The sequence below is a fragment of the Anabas testudineus genome, chromosome 1 (genome assembly GCF_900324465.2).
Source record: "Anabas testudineus chromosome 1, fAnaTes1.2, whole genome shotgun sequence".
Classification (NCBI taxonomy): domain Eukaryota; kingdom Metazoa; phylum Chordata; class Actinopteri; order Anabantiformes; family Anabantidae; genus Anabas; species Anabas testudineus.
Window position 1 is genome coordinate 613904 of NC_046610.1, and position 15936 is coordinate 629839.

General features: G+C 44.3%; 1 protein-coding gene across 2 annotated transcripts; it reads left to right on the forward strand.

Moving 5' to 3' along the window:
- Window positions 1-5892: 5892 nt before the first annotated feature.
- LOC113161601 (NLR family CARD domain-containing protein 3-like) lies at window positions 5893-15935 on the forward strand. 2 transcript variants are annotated; one of them, XM_026359294.2, is made up of 7 exons: window positions 5893-6141; window positions 9222-9546; window positions 10562-12419; window positions 12704-12877; window positions 13284-13481; window positions 14167-14213; window positions 14336-15935. In XM_026359294.2, the coding sequence occupies exons 2-7, from the start codon at window positions 9273-9275 to the stop codon at window positions 14866-14868; spliced, it is 3084 nt and encodes a 1027-aa protein (XP_026215079.1). In that variant the 5' UTR covers window positions 5893-6141; window positions 9222-9272; the 3' UTR covers window positions 14869-15935. The 2 variants fall into 2 exon arrangements, with proteins under 2 accessions (XP_026215079.1, XP_026215080.1); XM_026359295.2 differs by having other exon boundaries at window positions 13284-13457.
- Window position 15936: the final 1 nt, after the last annotated feature.

Genomic DNA, 15936 nt, shown 5'->3' on the forward strand with positions numbered 1-15936 from the left:
GGCTATTTGAAAAGTCTAGACTGGTCTGGCCGTGGTCTTCTCTAAAACCTTCCTGCTCACCTCCACAGCCGTGTTTAGCAGGTCCTCAGGTGTCATTGGACCAGGTGACCCGGTTCATAATCAAATAGTTGTAATCGCTGCTGATGTTCCTGTTGGTCTCCCAGACGTTCCAGGAGTCAGCACCGGCTCCCTGACCCACTAATCACACTCTTCCTGTTGTGTGTCCACATTACATTAAAAAGGCACAGTGTGATCAGCCTGCCAGCGGGGGTGAGGTGAGATCTGAAACCTGAAGCTGCGTCCTCTGTCTGTGTGGGACATTTACTCAGCTGCTGATGTTGGTGTAGATGCAGGATGCTGCACTGTGACCTGTAAAGACAATCAAAGATGTGTTTCGTATTCACTGGTTGTTACACCAGTTATAGGTCAAACAGGGACCTGATCATGACTCTGATTTAGTAGTGTAGTGTAATTAGTTACTTAAATGCTTTGTCTATTTAGCACCTGACTTGTTCTTGCTTCTTGCTTGTTCATGTAACTGTGTGTTTGAAGACGTTGCTGTTTGTTGAGGGAAACACGGTGAAGCTTTGTTTGAGGGTCCAACACCTTCAGTCCTCAACACCTGACTTGACTAGGACCTCAACATGTTGGATGTCTTGTCAGCTGTCAACAGGCTGACCACTCTCTGAAACAGTCGGCACGTGAATTCTGTGGCTGAACAACAGGTGGATGTGAAACAGAAGCTGTCTGAAGTCCTGGTGGCTGTTGATTCTCCTGAGACAGTTGAATCTGTGAAGACTTTATGAGGTGAAGAGCTGAGCAAACAGAAGAGTAACGAACATCTCTATAGACAGGAAACAGATTTCCACGTGTCCTCATGCAAAAGCAGAAGAACACACAGTCGACCGGTACATTTTCTAACTACACCCACAAGATGTGGTCATGACCTCAGCTGCTCTGCTGATGTTCACACATCAAACTTTCCAGTGCGGTTCCACGCCCACTATGTGGAAAGATGATGATTTAATCAGACATGTGAGGAACAAATCTGCACCAGACTCAAAGTCAACAGCTTATAGTTCAACAGAGAAATCCCTTTATTCCAGGTACATTTTAGGTCATTTATTGAGTACGTCAAATAGTAAAACTTAGTAAAAAGAAGTGGTACTTCCACTTGAAGTGGAGTACTTTATTAGGCATTGTGGTTTTACTTGGGTATTGGGTTGTGTAGTTGTGTCACTTCTGCTCGTGTTTGTTTCAAACCTTTTGCTGATACTTACCAATAAAAAGTAGCTTCGTCTGTTCATTTATAGAATATCGACCTTCATCACTCGTCATATTACCTGGACACCGTAGCCTCCATTAAAAGGGTGTAGAGGTGCTCACAAGTTTCATTCTGCCACATCCTTCAGGTGTTTAAGCCTTGACACCTTAGGGTTATGTCACCTATGTACAGTGTGTAGTATAAAAGTAATTCTGCCCGAGATCGGGGCCCATAGGGAAAAGAGAGAATGGTGGTAGAACCAGAACCGGTGGTTAGAGGTGAAAACAGGAACTGACTGTAAGCAGGAGGAAGATGGCAGGTGAGGACAAACGTCTCTCAGAGCTCTGTCCAGGTTCACACCTGAGCTCTGTGCATGACAACAAAATTCCACATAGATACCAGAGCTTATAGGAAGGCCAGGAAATGTTGTTGCTGTGGTGCCTTTTCATTTGAATCAGCACTGTTTTCAGTTCGTCCTTCCCCAGGTTTGTTTCTATCTACACGTATATATAAATAAATAAATCACTATCCTCTCTCCGATCTTGTTGCTTGGCTGCTGTGTCATGACTGTTTTGTTTCAATCACATTCAGAACAGGAACATTTGGAACCTCGTCCGTGGGACAACTTCGCTGAATAAAATCGAACATCACATTTTCTGCATACTGTGACTTTAGGTGTTGTTTTATATCCAGTCAGGAGGTGAGACAGGATTTCAGCACTGAGGACGTTTAACTAAAGATGTGATAAAAACTGAGAGAAGCTCCGGGTGAGAACGTAACAAGGTTTTTTTAAACAGGGTTAACGTAACTTCCTACAACAACCCGTGACATCAATGATTTCTAAACTTGTGTTTCTCTCTGAAATCCTGACGTCTAATCGTTTCTCATTCTGTGCTGGAATAAGATGCACTACGATTATCACTCTCTCTCTAAACTAAATTCCCTCCAAAAGCTCTCATCGTGATGTGAACTGGGTTTGAAACTGCTGCTTTTCTAGTGGTTTAACCAGTTTAAAGGTTTCTGACAGTGGACGATTGTTACTTTCATTGAAGTTCCATCATGTGTCTGAGGACATGAAGTAACAACAATTAAATTCTGTTATTTCTTCACTTTCTGTGTTTATGACAGCGGTCACTAACAGGCGGACCGCGGTCCAGAGGAGAGAGACAGAGAGAGAGAGAGACAGACGACAGAGAGGAGAGAGACAGACGACAGAGAGGAGAGAGAGACAGACGACAGAGAGGAGAGAGACAGACGACAGAGAGGAGGAGAGAGACAGACGACAGAGAGGAGAGAGACAGACGACAGAGAGGAGAGAGACAGACGACAGAGAGGAGAGAGACAGACGACAGAGAGGAGAGAGACAGACGACAGAGAGGAGAGAGAGACAGACGACAGAGAGGAGAGAGAGACAGACGACAGAGAGGAGAGAGACAGACGACAGAGAGGGAGAGAGACAGACGACAGAGAGGAGAGAGACAGACGACAGAGAGAGAGAGAGACAGACGACAGAGAGGAGAGAGACAGACGACAGAGAGGAGAGAGAGACAGACGACAGAGAGGAGAGAGAGACAGACGACAGAGAGGAGAGAGAACAGACGCAGAGAGGAGAGAGAGCAACGACAGAGAGGAAGAGAACAGAAGACGAGGAGGGAGGAGAAGAATACGACAGAGAGGAGGAGAGACAACGACAAGAGAGGAGAGAGACAGAGAGGAGAGAGAGACAGAGAGGAGAGAGAGACAGACGACGAGAGGAGAGAGAAGACGACCGAGAGGAGAGAGATACAGACGACGAGAGGAGAGAGACAAGACGACAGAGAGGAAAAAGAGTCATCGACAGAGACGAGATACAGAGAGGAGGAGATACGCACAGAGAGGAAGAGAGACAGACGACAGAAAGAGGGAGAGAGACAGACGACAGAGAGAGAGAGAGAGAACAGACGACAGAGGAAAGATACAGACGACAGAGAGGAAGAGACAGACGACAGAGAGGAGAGAGACAGACGACAGAGGGAGAGAGACAGCACAGAGAGGAGAGAGAGACAGACGACAGAGGAGAGAGAGACAGACGACAGAAGGAGAGAGACAGACGACAGAGAAGGAGAGAGACAGCACGAAGAGGAGAGAGAGGACAGACGAAGAGAGGAGAGAGAGCAGACAGCGAGAGTGGAAGGAAGACAGACGACAGAGAGGAGAGAGACAGACGACAGAGAGGAGAGAGACAGACGACAGAGGGGAGAGAGACAGACGACAGAGAGGAGAGAGACAGAGAGGAGAGAGACAGACGACAGAGAGGAGAGAGACAGACGACAGAGAGGGAGAGAGACAGACGACAGAGAGGAGAGAGACAGAGAGGAGAGAGACAGACGACAGAGAGGAGAGAGACAGAGAGAGGAGAGAGACAGAGAGGAGAGAGGACAGAGAGGAGAGAGAGACACGACAGAGAGGAGAGAGACAGACGACAGAGAGGAGAGAGACAGACGACAGAGGAGAGAGAGACAGACGACAGAGAGGAGAGAGACAGACGACAGAGAGGAGAGAGACAGACGACAAAGAGGAGAGAGACAGAGAGGAGAGAGAGACAGAGAGGAGAGAGAGACAGACGACAGAGAGGAGAGAGAGACAGAGAGGAGAGAGAGACAGACGACAGAGAGGAGAGAGACAGAGAGGAGAGAGAGACAGAGAGGAGAGAGAGACAGACGACAGAGAGGAGAGAGAGACAGAGAGGAGAGAGAGACAGACGACAGAGAGGAGAGAGAGACAGAGAGGAGAGAGAGACAGACGACAGAGAGGAGAGAGACAGACGACAGAGAGGAGAGAGAGACAGACGACAGAGAGGAGAGAGACAGAGAGGAGAGAGAGACAGACGACAGAGAGGAGAGAGAGACAGACGACAGAGAGGGAGAGAGACAGACGACAGAGAGGAGAGAGACAGACGACAGAGAGGAGAGAGAGACAGACGACAGAGAGGAGAGAGACAGACGACAGAGAGGAGAGAGAGACAGAGAGGAGAGAGACAGAGAGGAGAGAGAGACAGACGACAGAGAGGAGAGAGACAGACGACAGAGAGGAGAGAGAGACAGACGACAGAGAGGAGAGAGACAGACGACAGAGAGGAGAGAGAGACAGAGAGGAGAGAGACAGACGACAGAGAGGAGAGAGACAGAGAGGAGAGAGAGAGACGACAGAGAGGAGAGAGACAGAATCAGAAACCTAGGAGTGGTGGTACTATAAGTCTAAATCTAAATATTTACAAGTATACAATAAAAAATAAAGTAATTCTTATATAAAATAGAATAGAATTGAATGAGGTGCAGTAAGTGGAGAAAAGTGGGGTGTAGTTAGTGTATGTGTGTGTTCAGTGTGGTGACTGCTTGTGGAAAGAATCAGTTTCTGAGTCTGTTTGTCCGCTGTGTAGAGGGTGTAGAGCAGTGGAATCAGCTCCCTGTGGGGAGCCTGTGCTAAGTGTCCGGGTGGAGGAGAGGTGGGGTCCTAGTTTAACTGTCTGTTTGTGAGAAAGTCCTTGATCCGGGAACAGATGAGTGGGTGGAGTCCTATGTCAGACAGTTTGCTGACCAGGATGTCAGGAATGATTGTGTTAAAGGCTGAGCTGTAGTCTACAGAGACACCCTAGCACAGGTGACTCTGTGTTCCAGGTGGCTCAGCGCAGTGTGGAGGATGATGGATGAGGCGTCCTCAGTCGATCTGTTCGCTTTGTAAGTGAACAGGTGGGGGTCGAGGGATGACTTGTGGATGACTTCAGACAGGCAGGGGTGAAAGCCTGTTCTAGAGACAGGTTGACAATTGACAGACGACAGAGAGACAAAGTTGAAGAGAGACAGAAAAATGTCTAAAACACATACCCACTGAGCCCAGTATGAGCAGTCCACCAGGATCTGGAGCCACACGCTCAGTTTGATGTAACATAAGAATAAATTAGTCAAAAGGTTTTTGAATTGTACTGAATTAATTTGATTTGACAGTCAAGTACTGATTACATGCAGGGTACTTGATAATATATCACAGTAAATAGTTGGACATTAGAATCTTCTGGACCTTTGCTTTTAGTTGAATACCCCTGGTTAAGAGATGAAACTTGAGGAAATGTCTGTGGTTCATTTGAAGGTCTCCTGTGAGTGTTAGTGAGGAGGTTTTTGTCACAGTGTAAATCACAGTGATACGAACTGTCCCATGTTTTACAGTAGTAAACTGCTGAGTCTCCGTCCTCCACATTGTTGAGGGTCACTCGATAATCTGACTGTGACTGATTGGAGTGGATGTGAACTTAGGAGAGGAGAAACCTGAACCATAGCTTGGACAGCTGTAACAGGAACCTGTTTGGACCAGAACCTGTTTGGGCGGTATTGTCAACAGGTGACAGTCCATGGAGACGGTGTCTCATCACCACCGTCACTTCACTCCCACCTGGAAACAACCAGAGGACTCAGACTGAAGAGTCCAACATGAGGGGAGCAGTGATGAGAGTCCAGAGCATGTGGAACCTGAAAGTGACCTTACTGCTGACGGATCAGCAGCATGGGGAGAGGAGGAGTCTTCATCCTGTCATTTCTCATCGTGCCACCAGAAGTCCTCATTTCCTGTCCTGGCTCTACCTTTCACACACCTGGTGTAGAGCAGCCAGTCGCTCTGCTTCACTCTCCACTCGTCCTCTGCTAAATTCTTGTGTCAGGCTCGTCTTTCCTCAGTGATGCTGCAACACGTGTTTCTGAGTTTGCTTCCTGTTTTGACCCTGGACTCTGTTGCCTTATTTCTGTGTCTGTTTTGTTTTAATTCCCTGATGGATATTTTGGTCCTGCTCCCTTTTGGACCCGTGCCTGTATCTCCTGGTTCTGCCGGACCCCTGCTGGACTCTGTAGGTGTGTGTTGTGTTTATTAAAGTCTCTGAATGTCCCTTACTGACAAGCTGAAATTGAAAAACCTGTCCTCTCGTCAGCTTTGCTTATTTCTGTCTTTGGAAACCTGACATGTTGTGATTATTATTATTATTATTATTATTATTATTATTATTATTATTATTATTATTATTATTATTATTATTATTATTATTATTTTATGAACCTCCGGAGTCCCCTCCCCCCCTCACGCCACCAGTCATTGGTGTGTGGAGGACCATCGGTGGCGCTATTTTACTATTTTCTTTATGGAATAAGTTGTTTATTATGTCGTTTTGACTGACTGACTTTGCTTGTAAAGTTATTATGACATTGAGCCATTTGTGTTGAGTTTTGTCCGCTAGTATAAGTCTTAAAGACGTTTTTGTTTTACTCTTTTGGCGCCACTAGCAGTACAGCAGGCCGCCATGTTGTGTGTCGTAAAGAAGCTGTGTAGTTTTATTAACTTGATTTTTGTACATATAGAGGTCAGAGGTCAGATGTCAGATGTCAGAGGCCAGAAAACTATTTGTTTTTAACAGCCATCAGCACAGCTACGGTCTGTGTCCGTTCTACACCTGTTACATATATATACTGTGTATATATATAAATGTATATGTATATATATATATATATATATATATATATATATATATATATATATATATATATATATATATATATATATACACAATATATATATATATATTTATTTATATATATACTAATCTAGCCACAGGGGTTGCAAGCCAGTGATTTCTGTGCCGGTCCCAAGCACAAGACTTTCATACCGGATCGGTCGAGGCCAGTTTGTTCAATAGGATTCTAGAGAGTGAGAAGATGCCTGAGGAATGGAGGAGAAGTGTTCTGGTTCCGATCTTTAAGAACAAGGGTGACACGCAGAACTGCAGCAACTACAGAGGAATAAAGTTGATGAGCCACACAATGAAGCTGTGGGAAAGAGTAGTGGAAGCCAGGCTTAGGAAGAAGGTGGAGATTTGTGAGCAGCAGTATGGTTTCATGCCCCGTAAGAGCACCACTGATGCCATTTTTGCTTTGAGAATGTTGATGGAAAAGTACAGAGATGGTCAGAAGGAGCTGCATTGTGTCTTTGTAGATTTAGAGAAGGCGTATGACAGGGTGCCGAGGGAGGAGCTGTGGTACTGTATGAGGTCGTCGGGAGTGGCAGAGAAGTACGTCAGAGTAGTTCAGGACATGTATGAGAGAAGTATGACGGTGGTGAGATGTGCTGTAGGTCAGACAGAGGAGTTCAAGGTGGAGGTGGGACTACACCAAGGATCAGCTTTGAGTCCCTTCTTGTTTGCTATGTTGATGGACAGGCTGACAGATGAGGTCAGACAGGAATCTCCCTGGACAATGATGTTTGCGGATGACATTGTGATTTGCAGTGAGAGTAGAGAGCAGGTAGAGGAACAGCTGGAGAGGTGGAGGTTTGCTCTGGAAAGAAGAGGCATGAAGGTCAGTCGTAGTAAGACAGAATACATGTGTCTGAACGAGAGGGATCCAGGTAGAAGCGTTAGGTTACAGGGGGCTGAGGTGAAGAAGGTGCAGGAGTTTAAGTACTTGGGGTCAACAGTTCAGTGTGATGGAGAGTGTGGAAAAGAGGTGAAGAGGAGAGTGCAGGCAGGTTGGAGCGGGTGGAGGAAAGTGTCAGGAGTGTTGTGTGACAGAAGAGTGTCAGCAAGACTCAAAGGAAAGGTGTACAAGACAGTGGTGAGAAAAGCTCTGCTCTATGGGTTAGAGACGGTAGCAGTGAGAAAGAGACAAGAGGCTGAGATGGAGGTAGCAGAGATGAAGATGTTGAGGTTCTCCTTAGGAGTGACCAGGTTAGACAGAATAAGGAACGAGTACATCAGAGGGACAGCTCACGTTGCCTGTGTTAGCGACAAAGTCAGAGAGGCCAGACTGAGGTGGTTCGGACATGTTCAGAGGAGGGATAGTGAGTATATTGGTAGAAGGATGTTGGAGATGGAGCTGCCAGGCAGGAGGACAAGAGGACGGCCAAGGAGGAGATATATGGATGTGTTAACAGAGGACATGAGGTTGGCTAGTGTTAGGGTAGAAGATGTTCATGATAGATTTAGGTGGAAAAGGATGATTCGCTGTGGCGACCCGTGATGGGAAAAGCCGAAAGAAGAAGATATATTTATGTATATATTTATTTATATACTGTGTATATATATATATACACACAAATATATATATATATATATACTGTGTATAATATATATATATACTGTGTATATGTATATGTATATATATATATATATATATATATATATATATATATATATATATATATATATATATATATATATATATATATATATATACACACATATATATATCATTGTTATATATGTATGTTTTTTGGGGGGGGTGTGATTTAAACCTTAGGTTATTGGACATTAGACCATTAGATAAAAAACTTCTCTACACCTATAGTTCACTAATTTAACTTATGTGGAAGTGAAACAAGTAAAAAACGTCAAATCTACTGTTCCAGTTCCTCCCTTTGGTCCCGTTCTATTGGTTTGGTTTTGTTTGTCACCTGCTCTCACCCTGTTCTCCTGCCACTTCCCGTTTGCCCTTCTTCCTCCACTCACCAGACTCATTATTGACTGATTCTTTTTACCTGTTTGTCCCCGTCCCTTTAGAAGCTCCCCTCAGTCTTTTGTTTGCTGCTGGTTTGTTACACATTGGACTCCATTTTGTTGTCACAGACGTCAGGAGGCAGAGCTGTTGTCTTGGTCAGGGTCAGTGTGTGAATGAGAACCCGTCTTAAGAACCAATGAGGCAGGAAAGTGCTGTTATAAAAGACTTGGTCTTCACTGTCCAGATTACTGTGAGTGATAGCAGCAGCAAATTAAACAATTATTTTGTCCATTCGTCACAGTGAGACTTGTTAAAGCTCCCAGAGAGGCAAATCATGCAGTTTGTGTGTATGTGTGTGGACATCAACTGTCTGGTCTGACTGTGTACAGACAGTGTACACAGTTATATTCCCGGGACCATTAACTCTAACCTTCTTTCCCTTTTGCCAGTCAACACGACAACATCTGTTGACAGTATTCTGACTTCATGAGGGAGCTGTGATGACACCAGAACACCTGTTAAACATTCTGGAGGATTTAAGAGATGAGGAATTCAATAAATTCAAGTGGATCCTGCAGCAGCCTGACAGTCTGCAGAACTTCCCAGCCATCAAAAAGGGCCGACTGCAGACGACAAACCTCTGGGACACAGTGGATGTGATGGTGCAGACATACAGACCTTCTGGAGCTGTGGAGGTGACCAGGAATGTTTTAGAGAAGATCAACAGGAATGATCTGGTGCAGAGTTTGTCTGAGAGCAGCTCAGGACCAGGAGGTCAGTCATGACATCACTGCGGTCTACAGTCATACTGTAAATGTAATGCAAAGTGATTATTACAACTTATTTAGTATCAGAAATGCAGTAATATGCATATATAATACACCTATAATGCATTTTAATCCAAAAGTGTCCAAGTATCCATAGTATGCCAGTAAAGGTGAATACTGTCTGTGCTTAGTGCTCTGCTGCTGCCGTTTTGCTTTTTTGTGGGCAGTGTTTGGACCGAGCCCGAGCAGGGACGGGTCCCTCAGAGATGTCAGTGTTGGAATGTACCACTCAAAGACTGGTTTCTACAAAAGAAGAAAATATAAAAAAAAAAGGAGGAAGTGCCTTTCTAACATACTATGCGTGTGTCTACAGGCACCATAGAGTCACATAAAAGTGCTGAATTGTTTCCATAATGTGGACACTTTAATGAGTAAATGATCACTGAATAGAGTTGGCAGTCCTACACCCCACCACCAAGGGAAAAGCAGAGTAATTAGCTTTTAGAAGGTTGAATGCAGATGAACTGTTGTGAAACAGTAACATCAACACAGATACAGACATTTAAAATTTTATTAAAAATGTACTGTGCAAACAAAAAATAATTAGTTAATTGATGAATATTAAACACTAATAATGGACAAAAAACAAACAAATTAATCATCAAGCAGCAGTTAACCCTTTGTAGAGCAGTCGTATATAAACCCCAGGGCTACAGGTTCCATCCCTGGTTTCTCCAAATTGCATGTCGAGGTGATTTCCCCAAGGGGATTATTATTATCATCATTCACGTCCACCAGATCAGCTTTATACAGGGCTCTGTACGTCCAAACTAAAGTAAGTAGTTCAGTTGTGTTCAGAGACTTCTTGTTTTGGCTGACATTGTAAAATTCATTTTCTAAATGCAGCAAACATCTTCAGCTTTTGGATCAGTTCAGGATGAGTAGTACCATCCTAAGACAACAATGACTGAATATTAACAAAATGTTTGCTGCTTCTTGCAACTTTTTTCGCCTCTTATTAGACACAGGTGTGATGGTTCCAGTACCAGAGCCACAGCCCATCACATATTACCAACAGGAGCTCCAGTCAAACCTCCAGGATAACTTTATGTGTGCACAAGAAGGATGGGCAGAGGACAAACAGCGTCTGGTTGATATCTACACAGAGCTGTACATCACAGCTGGAGCTGACGTACATATCAACACACAGCATGAAGTTCGACAGATTGAGAAAACAGAGAAACCAACAGAACCAGAGAAAGCAGTAAAACCCAGGGACATGTTCAAACACCCCTCTGCAGAATACCGACCCATTAAAACAGTGCTGACCAATGGAATTGCAGGAATCGGAAAAACATTTCTTGTCCGCAAGTTTGTGTTGGACTGGGCTGAAAAAAGAACCAATCAAGATGTTCATCTCATTTTCCCCTTCAGCTTCCGTCAGCTGAATCTACTGAAGGGACTAAAGTTTAGTTTGGCAGAACTCATCCATCAATGTATCCCAGAAACTGTAGACATCAAGGAGGAGGCTCTTAACCACATCTTTACAGCTCTACAGTCATCAGGAAACACCAACTATGACAAGAGCAAATTCAAACTTCTGTTCGTTTTTGACGGACTGGATGAGAGTCGCCTTCGTCTGGACCTTGATGTCGATGACATTCGTTCTACTGATGTAACGCAGTCGACTACAGTAGATGTGCTGCTGAGGAAGCTCATCAATGGAAAACTGCTTCGCTCTGCTCGCCTCTGGATAACCACACGACCTGCAGCAGCCAATCAGATCCCTCGAAAGTTTGTCGACAGCATGACGGAGGTCAGAGGGTTCACTGACCCACAGAAGGAGGAGTACTTCAGGAAGAGGTTCAGAGATGAGGAGCAAGCCAGAAGAATCATCTCCCACATCAAGACATCACGAAGCCTCCACATCATGTGTCACATCCCAGTCTTCTGCTGGATCAGCGCTACAGTTCTGGAGGATGTGTTGAAAACCAGAGAGGGAGGAGAGCTGCCCAAGACCCTGACTGAGATGTACACAGAGTTCCTGGTGTTTCAGGTTGACCGGACAAAAGAGAAGTACGGCTCAGAAAACTGTATTCACTACATTAAGTCATTAGCAAAACTGGCTTTTCAGCAGCTGGAAAAAGGAAACTTGATCTTCTATGAGAAAGATCTGAAAGAGAGCGGAATTGATGTGAGTGGAGCCTCCGTGTGTTCAGGAGTGTTCACAGAGATCTTTAAAGAAGAGCGTGGGAAGAGGAAAGAGAAAGACAAGATGTTCAGCTTTGTTCATCTGAGTGTTCAGGAGTTTCTGGCTGCAGTTTATGTGGAGAGGTCACTAATTAACAGGAACAAAAATGTGATGACTTTACCACAATTGTCAAAACAAAACCTGGGACTGATTTTAAGGACAAACTCTACAACAAAGATTCACAGGATTGCCATTGAAAAGGCTTTACAGAGTCCAAATGGACACTTAGATTTGTTCCTCCGCTTCCTTTTGGGTCTTTCACTGCAGAACAACCAGGAGAATCTAAGGGACCTGCTAAAAAGGACAGACAGTAGTTCACAAAGCTATCAGGAAACAACTGAATACATCAAGAAGAAGCTCAGTGAGAATCTGTCTGCAGAGAAAAGCATCAACCTGTTCCACTGTCTGAATGAACTGAATGATCGTTCTCTAGTGGAGGAGATCCAACAGTACCTGAGATCAGGAAGTCTCTCCACAGACCAACTGTCTCCTGCTCAGTGGTCAGCTCTGGTCTTCATCTTACTGTCATCAGAAAAAGATCTGGACGTGTTTGACCTGAAGAAATTCTCTGCTTCAGAGGAGGCTCTTCTGAGGCTGCTGCCAGTGGTCAAAGCCTCCAACAAAGCTCTGTAAGTTCACAGAAAACTAGTGATACTAACTGTAGGTGGTGTTATTTACTACTGACAACATTTTTCAGTTTAATTCAAACAATGTCCTAACAATGTGATCTGAACTGTTGACCTAACTGTATTCATCCAAATTTCTGTGACCCAAGAAATGTGGCTCTAATTTCTTAGTTTGAGTTGTAAATCAGTGTTATTTCTAAATGAGAATAGTCGTCTTCCAAAAGTAGACAACTTTAAAACGTGATTGTTTTTGTTTTCATATTTTCATATAATTAAATCTTCTTCAGACTGAGTAGCTGTAACCTCTCAGAGAGAAGCTGTGAAGCTCTGTCCTCAGTTCTCAGCTCCCAGTCCTCTAGTCTGAGAGAACTGGACCTGAGTAACAACGACCTGCAGGATTCAGGAATAAAGGTGCTCTCTGCTGGACTGGAGAGTCCACACTGTAGACTGGAAACTCTCAGGTCAGCATCCAGATTCTGCCTTACTCATTTCCCTTTAAATGTATCTCGCCATAAAGTTGCAACTTAATTCAACATATTTGTGATCTCTGCTAGGAATAATATCTCTTCAGCTTCCACAGACAGAGACAGTGTTTTTTGTTTTCCACTCTTCTAGCTTTGGTAGACCACTCCAGAAAAGGCCATTGTTTATTAAAGACATTAATACAGTAATACATAGACAGTATCAACATATCAGCATGTCAATATTTATGTAATGTGTTTACAGCTTGATGTACCACCTTGTTAGGGAACGATGGCTGGTAATATTTAAGGATTTGAGAAACACTTTGTTTCCAAAGTGAAACAGTAATTTAATTTACTGTATGTAAACCCTAAACACAATACATTTAAGTGTGTGTGTGTCCAGCCTGTCAGGTTGTCTGATCACAGAGGAAGGTTGTGCTTCTCTGGTCTCAGCCCTGAGAACCAACCCTTCCCATCTTAGAGAACTGGACTTGAGCTACAATCATCCTGGAGACTCAGAGATTAAGCTTCTGTCTGCTGGACTTGTGGATCCTCACCTGAGACTGGACACTCTGAGGTACGACTCAGTCAAACTGCCAAGGTGAGCACTTTTGGGACACAGTCTGTACAGCAGTACTGCCGACACACAAGACGGTAACTGATGTCCTGAGATCCATAGAACGTGTTGAGGTTTTGAATTGTCACAGGTAGGACTGAGATGACAATAGTATTGAAAACCCTCACTGCCCATTTGCTTGGAATTTTTCTAGTTGACATCTTATTGTGGACATATTTTCTGTGAGAACACCGAGGGTGTGATGTTCATGTTTATTTAAAATGTGAGGTTCAAAGTTACGTTCTTCAAACTTAAGTCTCTGGAGGTGCAGGAGCCATTCTATGTGTAAGCCAGACAAACATTCACACTTATATTCACATGTATGGGAAATTCAGAGTCACCACTTAACCTAACAGGAAGAGCAGGTAAGATAATGGATGGATGCTTGTGGATCCATTTGACTCTACATTGCATTAACTCTGTAAAGCTCAGCTGACCAGCCACACAGAGCACACACTAAAGTCAGTATTACACCGTCCAGTTTAACTTTCCTTACTGCCGCCAGTGCTGTATCGTTAGCCTTATCTGAGGCTCATTTAAACTAGTGCCCGTAGCCATGAAAATATAAAATTCTGTCCTCGGACCAACCTGTGTTTGCACCTTGCGTCAAGGAAAAAAACGACCAAGCTCAAATCCAAAGGGTTCATTCTGGCTACGTATCTTCCTGCAGGATGGAACATGGTGCTGAGCAGTGGCTGAAACCTGGTCTGAAGAAGTGTAAGTGTGTGTTCAGTTTGATTTATGGAAAGAAGGCGGCAAACCATGTTGTTGAAGCCTGTGTGTCTACATCCAGTTATCAGAGCAAAGAAATACTAACTGTGATGTTTTTCGCCCATCAGATTTCTGTGAACTCACACTGGACATGAACACAGTGAACCGACAACTTAAACTGTCTGATGACAACAGACGGGTGGCAGCGTTGAGGGAGAAGCAGCCCTATCCTGACCATCCAGACAGATTTGACAGCTGTCAGCTGCTGTGTAGTAATGTTCTCACTGGTCGCTGCTACTGGGAGGTGCAGTGGGCGGGAGGCCTTTATATTTCTGTGGCATACAGAGGAATCAGCAGGAGAGGCAAGAGTGTCGACTCCTGGTTTGGATGGAATGATCAGTCCTGGAGTCTTCTCTGCTCGACAGTTGATGGCTACTCAGTCAGGCACAATAACAAAAGAACCGACCTGCCGCTGTCCCTCTGTGTCTCTAACAGAGCAGCAGTGTACCTGGACTGTCCTGCTGGGACTCTGTCCTTCTACAGTGTCTCCTCTGACAAACTGATCCACCTCCACACCTTCAACACCACATTTACTGAACCCCTTTATGCTGGGTTTGGGTTTTGGTACGCCGGTTCTTTGTTGTCTCTGTGTTCAGTGTAGGAGGAAGAGTTTCCTCTTGCACAGAGAAAAAAAACACACTTTACAATTGATATTGTTCATATGCTTCAAACACTTTTGCTTCATGTGCTACGAGAAGTGAAGGCTCTAAACTCTGAGCAGACACGTCAAGCTGTGGTTCCGATACCTGCAGCTCTTCTGTGGGCTCAGATCAGGAGATCTACCCTTTGTTTCTCACATGCTTTAATGAGGCTCCGCCCACCAACCTGTTCACCTGTTGTCTTTCTTAGAATCTCTTTGGAAAGTCAGTTTGACGTTTTTCAAGGAAAACAACATAAAATCAGTTTTACACACATACAGTGACTCAAGTATTCAGCACTTCACCTTTTCCCACTTCATCATGTCAAGAGCTGTTGATGTGCAGGTAGCTATACAGAGTGATAGACTTTATTTATTATTTTATTATTAAATGTTCATCAGAAGAAGATCTGAACATCTTCTAGATGTTCTGCCCTCTTTCTGGTGAAGGCAGGGATCTGTGGGATTGGTTCAACTGTAGGGGTTCGGTCATCGTAGTGATGGAGAAATCAAAGCCTTCTGAACCCCTGCACCCGTATGAAGCAGCTGTGTGGAAAACGGTTCAGTGTTGACCACGACTCCGTCGTCACTACATTTCAAATATGAAAAAAATCTCAGACGAAGATGACGCAGTAAATCAGAATAAAAGCGGCCGTCATGCTGCTGTTGGTGTCTCTGATCATTACAGCGGTTTCCAAGTTTCTGTTCTAATGTGAACTGTGGATTTAGGGAGGAGCTGGGAACAGAACAGAAATCATCACATTAAAGTTTCTGTCAGGCAGGTCTGACTGCATGCTGTTACAGCAGCCTGCAGACACACCCTGTCCAACAAGCGCCTACTGACAAGTCGCAGCTGATAATTAAGTTTTTAGGTGTTTTTCTAACACTGTTGGGGTCGTAGACACTTACAGCTGCTGTGTGCTGTGACACTGGATCGTGGATGGATAGAAACGATTTTCAGACTCTCTCTGTTTTCTAAGTGTTTCAATGAGACGATAGCACACTTCTGTCATGCGAACCGTGGTTTCACCA

Bases quoted from the DNA above. Each gene is read 5' to 3' on its own strand.
- LOC113161601 (XM_026359294.2), top strand. From the start codon at position 9,273: ATGACACCAGAACACCTGTTAAACATTCTGGAGGATTTAAGAGATGAG. The intron at 12,878-13,283 runs GTCAGCATCCAG...GTGTGTGTCCAG, and splicing joins TGTAGACTGGAAACTCTCAG to CCTGTCAGGTTGTCTGATCA. The intron at 14,214-14,335 runs GTAAGTGTGTGT...TTCGCCCATCAG, and splicing joins GAAACCTGGTCTGAAGAAGT to ATTTCTGTGAACTCACACTG.